Here is a 7,247-nt window from a genome sequence, read left to right on the forward strand (position 1 = left end):
GTGGGGGACTAGGAAACAAGAGCCCCTCCCCCTAGCTGACCTCCAGGTGTGCCCCCACCTCCCACAGTGGAAACAGAACAAGAACACCCTGCTAGAAAGCAGCCAGCGTGTCACCACCGCCCTGCTGGCCCGATCAGAGATCAGCGTGGGTGACCGCCAGCTGCCGCCCTCTGCCGCCACCATGAACAATTGCTGCTTCCAGCAGCTGGACGAGGGCTATGATGAGGAATACGGTGGCTTCGCTGAGGCCCCCAAGTTTCCCACGCCGGGTCAGTGCCCCATGCCTGCCTTAGCCCAGGTTTTGGCCTTCTGATTCCTATGCTGGTCAGGGACCTACTGGCTCCTGGCCTCACCCGTAGCTTCCTGTCCTCCTGACTGGCAGTGACCTCCTTGCCCCTAGCCTGTCGGTAGCTATCGGTGAAGACCCGACTGCTGGTGTCAGCAGTGACCCTCTCATCTTAACCTAGATGATGACCTTCTGTCCCCTCACTTGGCCAGTGACCCAGTGACCCTGGCTTGGCTAATGACATTCTGGGCTCTGGGGGGACAAGTAACTTACCGGTCCTCTGTGAGCCAATGGTAATCTGACCTCTGGCTTAGGCTATTACCTTCTGTCCTGTGGGTTGACTGTTGACCTCACAGCCTGTCCAGAGACTGCCTGTTGAGTGAACTCCCAGCCTCTGCCTGGCCCAAGGCCTCCTGACAACCCCGATCTCTGTCCCCACTTTCCCATTCTCTCACCCGCATGTTCTTGGTGCCCCCACAATGATCCTGAGCTTTCTGTTCTCCTACTGGCTCAGCCATCGACTGACTCAGGATGGCTCTCGGGCCCAGCAGATGGCCTTGCATACCCTGAAAATGATGGCTAACGGGGGCATCCGGGACCATGTGGGGCAGGTGACGGGCACTGGGTATTCCCTGGAGGGGCAGCAGGGAGCTGTGGGGTGGGGCAGAGGCTGGGACTGGCCTCCAGCTTTGTATCCGCACAGGGCTTTCACCACTACTCCACAGACTGCCAGTGGCACGTCCCTCACTTTGAGAAGATGCTCTATGACCAGGCACAGCTCGCTGTGGCCTATTCGCAGGCCTTCCAGGTGACCCCTGACCCCAGCCCAGAGAACAGGCATCTCACTCTGGCTGCCCCTCCCAAGGCCTTCCTGGTGACTGTGGCTCCTCTTAATCTGAATCCCCTGTTCCCTCCCATGTACCCACTACCCAGGCTTCCCTCCCCCACCTGCCTCAGAGAATGTTGCCGCCTTCCACCTGGGCCTCCCCAGTGACCTCTGTTCACAGTCTCCTTTCTTCCCTTTCTTAGATCTCTGGTGATGAATTCTACTCTGACGTGGCCAAAGGCATCCTGCAGTACGTGGCTCGGAGCCTGAGCCACCGGGTGTGTGTCCATGGTGGCAGGCGGGCCTGGCTGTGGGAGGGGTTGGGGCTCCACTGCCCTGTGGGCCGGGGCCAGCCAACTCTCCCCTCCCCACAGTCCGGAGGCTTCTATAGCGCAGAAGATGCAGACTCGCCCCCAGAGCGGGGCATGTAGCCCAAAGAGGGCGCCTACTATGTGTGGACGGTCAAAGAGTTTCAGCAGCTCCTCCCGGAGCCTGTGCTAGGTGCCACCGAGCCGCTGACCTCAGGCCAGCTCCTAATGAAGCACTACGGCCTCACAGAGGCTGGTAACATCAGCCCCAGTCAGGTGAGGACTTCTGGGGTCACCTGACGGGCCCTGGTGCCTGCCAGGCGTGAGCTCGCAGACAAAGGCCATTCTCCTCAGGACCCCAAGGGGGAGCTGCGGGGTCAGAATGTACTGACCGTCCGGTACTCGCTGGAGCTGACTGCTGCCCGCTTTGGCTTGGATGTGGAGGCCGTGAGGACCTTGCTCAATACAGGGCTGGAGAAGCTCTTCCAGGCCCGGAAGCATTGGCCCAAGCCGTACCTGGACAACAAGATGCTGGCTGCCTGGAATGGTGGGGCAGCACATCTGAGACCGAGCCTGTCTGGGGGGACTGTGGAGCACAGGTTGGAGGCTGGGTAGACCGGGAGGGCTCATCTCCCCACGCGTCCCCAGCCTACCTCTGCCCTACTTCTCCCCTCCACGTGGACTCCAGTCCTGGCTCTTTCAGGTTCTTGCTGTGAGTTTGTAGCCTCCCTGGGCCCATTTACTCATCTGGGAAGTGGGCTGATGGCACCTGCCCAAGAGGAGGGTTCATCTGGAGGGTTAAGTGAACAAATGCATGAAAGGGCCTCCTCTGGGAAAGGCCTCTCTCCTGGGGCTCTCCCCAGCCCCTCCCCTAATGCCTGTCCCCCAGCAACCCACCCTGCTGGGGCTTCCTGGAGGACTACGCCTTCGTGGTGCGGGGCCTGCTGGACCTGTATGAGGCCTCACAGGAGAGTGCGTGGCTCGAGTGGGCTCTGCGGCTGCAGGACACACAGGACAAGCTCTTTTGGGACTCCCAGGGTGGCGGCTACTTCTGCAGTGAGGCTGAGCTGGGGGCTGGCCTGCCCCTGCGTCTGAAGGACGGTCAGTGGGGGTGCAGGGCTAGTCTGGGGTCCTGGGAGGTGTAAGTGCAGCATGGGTGAAGAGCTGGTGTGGGCAGGAGCCCTCCTGGCTTTGTGTCTCTGCTACTTATTAATGGTGTGATTTTTGGCTGCTGTAATATTTCTGAATCTCAATTTCCTTTTTTTTAAATAGAGACAGAGTCTTGCTATGTTGCCCAGGCTGACCTTGAACTCCTGGGCTCAAGTGATCCTCCCACCTCGGCTTCCTGAAGTGCTGAGATTATAGGCGTGAACCACTACGCTCAGCGTGTTTTGTTTCCTTCTTTTCTTTTCTTTTTATTTTCTCTTTCTTTCTTTCTTTCTTTCTCTCTTTCTCTCTTTCTCTTTCTTTCTTTTTCTTTCCTTCCTTTCTTTTCTCTCTTTCTTTCTCTTTTTTTTTTTGAGAAAGGGTCTCACTGTCACCCAGGCTGGAATGCAGTGGCATGATCTTGGCTCACAGCAACCTCCGCCTCCAGGGCTGTATCAATTCTCCCACCTCAGCCTCCTGAGTAGCTAGGACTATAGGCATGCACCACCATGCCTGGCTAATTTTTTGTAGAGATGGGATTTCTCCATGTTGCCCAGGCTGGTCTCAAACTACTGGGCTCAAGTGATCTGCCCACCTCGGCCTCCCAAAGTGCTGGGATTACAGGTGAGAGCCACCATGCCTGGCCTGTTTCTTAATAAGTAAAATGGAGCTAACATTGGTACTACCTTACAGGGTTGATGTAAAGATGAATTTAGCTGTTCTGTAAACATGCTTAGCACAGTAACTGACACCCATGGATTCAGATATTGACCAAGGCTCACTTGGTCCCTGCCCTCATGAAGCTTACAGTATAGTAGGGGAGACAGCGAATATGCGGTAATAATGCAAAAACACATGCACAAATGTGTAGTTAAAATTGTGGTGAATGCCATGAAGAAGTAGGACGCTCTATGTGTACCTGCTCCCTATCACCCATGTGCCTTGTCTGTGGTTAAAGGTTTCTTTCCTGAAACTCAGATTTTAGCTCCTCAAAGATCAGGACTTTCTGCCAGTGTTGTATCCCCAGGGTCTAGTGTGGTTCTGGCACATTGTAAGTGCTTAATAAATGTTAACTGAGTGAATGAAAGGGCCTTGGGAGAGAACCACAGAGGAGGCCCAACTCAGCCTAGGGAGAGATTAGAGGACACATGTGACAGGTGTCATTTAACCAAGGCCTGGAGGGAAAGGGGCCATGTGGCCATGGAGAAGCTGTGGAGAGAGTTCAGGCATAGGGAGCAGCGCATGACAGGCCTGGAGCGGGCAGCCTATATCCTGGAGGATAGGCAGGGCCCGCGTGTTCCAGGAGGGCACCGAGGAGAATGCTGAGGCCGGCAGGGATGGGATGGGCGGGGCCTTTCTTCTGTCCCATCCCCCAAGTGGCCCTGGATGCAGTCCTGGGCGGGGTCCTGGGACTCAGTGACCCGCCCTTACCCCTACCCCCTGCCTCCCTGTGTGCTGCAGACCAGGATGGCGCAGAGCCCAGCGCCAATTCTGTGTCAGCCCACAACCTGCTCCGGCTCCATGGCTTCACGGGCCACAAGGACTGGATGGACAAGTGTGTGTGCCTATTGACCGCCTTCTCCGAGCGCATGCGCCGTGTCCCGGTGGCATTGCCCGAGATGGTCCGCGCCCTCTCAGCCCAGCAGCAGACCCTCAAGCAGGTGGGGGGTGAGGGCATCTGGGCTGGGACCTCAGGTGGGAGGGAAGCTGGGGCTGCGATGGCAGATGGGAACAGGGGGTGGGGTTCCTGGGCTGTCCCCGGAGCTCAGGTCTGTGTGTGTGCAGGCGCGTGGAGGCGTCTGTCAGACAGGGAGGCAGAAGTTAACATGAGTCCGTGGTGGTTGATGAAGTGTTTCTCTGTACGTCGTGGTATCAGTGTAATTGCTTCTGTCCGTACTGTGTTATTGGTGTGTGTGTACTTCTGGGTGTGTGTGACCCTGGAGGTGTGTGTCTATGCACCTACCTTTGAGGGGGATGCTGGTGTGAGTGTTCGTCGTGTGTGTTTGTCTGTCTGCATGTGGATGCCCCATCTGCAGGTTTGCCTCTGTGTCTGCCTGCATGCGTGTGTGTCTGGTGTTTGTGTGTGTGGTATCTGCCTCTTTGTGGGCATCTACTGTGTGTGTGTGTGTGTGACTACTCTGTGTCTGTCTGGATGGGTCTCTGTGTGCTCTGGGTCTTCTGGGTGTGTGTCTCCCCGTGTTTGTATCTGTAACATTGTGTATACGTATGACATTTCCACTTCGGTATTCTCATGTGTGAGTGTGTGTGTGCTCCCACTTGCCAAGCATTAACTCATCCTGGCAGCTGAGATGAGTCCCTGTTCCTTCTTAGGGATATAGGGTGGGGTGGAGGGAGGATGGGGAAGCCCTGGTGGTCTAGGGCTCAGCCCTCCCTCCCCTGACACACCGGAGTGACCTTTCTATTCCGGTCAGATCGTGATCTGTGGAGACCGCCAGGCCAAGGACACCAAGGCTCTGGTGCGGTGCGTCCACTCTGTCTACATTCCTAACAAGGTACCCGTCCCTGTGAGCCCAACCTGCCACCTCCCCAGAGCTGCCCCCTCCCATCCTCAGCTCCTCAACATCTCCTTGCCCTCGGAATGTTGGGAAGAGGGAACTTCCCAGTGGGCCTTGCCAATGGGCAGGTGACCCCACCCCAGCAGGTGACTCTCCCTGCTCTGCTGCTGCCCTAGGTGCTGATTCTGGCTGATGGGGACCCCTCGAGCTTCCTGTCCCGCCAGCTGCCTTTCCTGAGTACCCTCCGACGGTTGGAAGACCAGGCCACTGCATATGTGTGTGAGAATCAAGCCTGCTCAATGCCCATCACTGATCCCTGCGAATTACGAAAACTGCTACATCCATGACTGCCCCAACCCCCTTGGGCTGGGGCAGAAGGTGAAGCATCCCAACCTACTAGAGACTCAGGCCCTGCAGGGCCCTATAGAACCTGTGGCCATCCCTGAGCACCCCGCCACCAGGTGACCTCGGCCATACTCACTGCCCCCCTTGGGCACCCACTCACCCTAGAATAAACTTAACAGTGTCCCGTGGTAACCTGAGGGCCTCAGCTTTGCTTATGAGGGAGGGGCTTCAGGCTTCAGCCTGGGAAACAGCAGCTCAGGGCCGCTTCCTCTGGCAGCCCCCACCTGACCCCTCTGCCTTCTCCCATTTCTCCTTCATCTTCCAGGGGTCAGCAGACTGCCCCTTTCTCTTCCATGGTCATTGTAGCCTGAATGAATTTAGTCTCCTGAACTGAGGTCAGGGGACTAAAACCAAGTAAAGATGCCCAGGGGTGGGCATGGGAGTGTGGACTGGCCCAGGAGGGAGAAAGCCCAATCCTTGCCCTCAGAAAGAGGTTAAGAAGGGAACCTGCCCTCCCCTATCCATTGTCTCCTTGTGTTGAGCTGGAAAGGGGGCAGAGATGCTTTATATGAGCTTTTATATTTCACAGAATGGTGACTTTGCATATGCCCAGGTGCATTGTGGGAGCTGCTATTGTCATGACTAAGACATTTCTTTTGGGGTATCCATCTAGCCCCAGCCTCGAAAGGATGGAAGCAAGGCCTCCTTGCAGGAGGTCATGTTGTCCATTCGTCTGCTTTCATACAAGCTGGTCCAAAGAAAGAGTTCTCTTTCGTTTGGAACATCTGTTGGGTTGGAAGTCCTTCCCCAAATCTATCTGAATCCTTCTTGCTGCAGAGAAAGCCTTCCTGTGACCTCATCCTTTCCCCTAAATGTTGGGAAATGCTCCTGAATCCTATCCTTGACACATACATCTTCCCAGGCTCCAGAAACCCCATCTAGCTTCATTGGGTTGAGAGATGGGGACTGGGACACATGCTTTGGGAAGGGCAGGTGCAGAGTGATGGGGCTGACAGGGGGTGGGGGAAGCAGGGGGAGGAGCTGTCCCTCTGAGGCCTTTGGGAATCAGCTGAGCCAGGCATCCTCAGCCCCCCAGCTAAGCAACACAGAGAGCCAAAAGAGGCTACTGGAGACAAGAAGGCCTTCATGGGGCCACTGCTTGTGGGGGATGTCAGCAGTGGGGAGGAGTGAAGCAGGAAGGAACCGGGAGACTGGATGGAGTTGCTCCCTTCACATGGTCACACATAGCCACACATGGTCACTGGGGCCAGAGTCAGCTCTGTCTGGGCAGCCAGGCCCTCAGTGCAAGCCACCGGCCCATCTGGAGGGGATTAGTGCTCCGGCCAACAAGGTCAGCTGGCCCCTTCCTAGCTGGAGCCCACTCAACCTTGCCAGGAAGTCAGAGAGCTGGACAAGTGGAGCCTGGCCTGGGGAGGTGGAAGGGAGGGAGGATGGAGCATGGTGAAGCACAGGTGGCCTTTTTGGCAGCCCCAGCCCTGGCTTTGGAACAGGCTGGACAGTGTGCCAAGCCCTCTTGCCACTGTTGTCCCGTTGACCCTCATGAATGAGTTGTGAGGCAGGTACCTTCAGCCTCGTATGGATAAATATTCGAGGCCCAGAGAGGGTAAGAGACCTGCCTGCGACCCCTCAGCACTTCTGGTTCTCTCTGGGGTCTTGAGGGTACAATAAAGACCCCTAAGCTTCCTCTTCTCGAAGGAGGTCCAGGCGCAGCTGTGGGGGAGGGTGCCCTTGGTGTCTTCTGTCCCTGCAGCCAGTCTGCTTTCTGCTTGGCAGCTCCTCTCTCCCTCCTGGGATGAGAT

General features: G+C 56.6%; 1 protein-coding gene across 1 annotated transcript; it reads left to right on the forward strand.

Moving 5' to 3' along the window:
• Positions 1 to 69: 69 nt before the first annotated feature.
• LOC115834365 (spermatogenesis-associated protein 20-like) lies at positions 70 to 5,619 on the forward strand. The gene is given in 10 exon segments (XM_030809117.1): positions 70 to 269; positions 767 to 897; positions 990 to 1,094; positions 1,316 to 1,390; positions 1,487 to 1,696; positions 1,775 to 2,019; positions 2,310 to 2,521; positions 4,028 to 4,227; positions 4,999 to 5,079; positions 5,259 to 5,619. Coding segments are annotated over 10 exon segments (1,518 nt in total). The 5' UTR covers positions 70 to 181; the 3' UTR covers positions 5,430 to 5,619.
• The last annotated feature ends 1,628 nt before the right edge of the window (positions 5,620 to 7,247 follow it).

Source organism: Nomascus leucogenys, unplaced genomic scaffold (assembly GCF_006542625.1).
Source record: "Nomascus leucogenys isolate Asia unplaced genomic scaffold, Asia_NLE_v1 001624F_29820_qpd_obj, whole genome shotgun sequence".
Lineage (NCBI taxonomy): Eukaryota > Metazoa > Chordata > Mammalia > Primates > Hylobatidae > Nomascus > Nomascus leucogenys.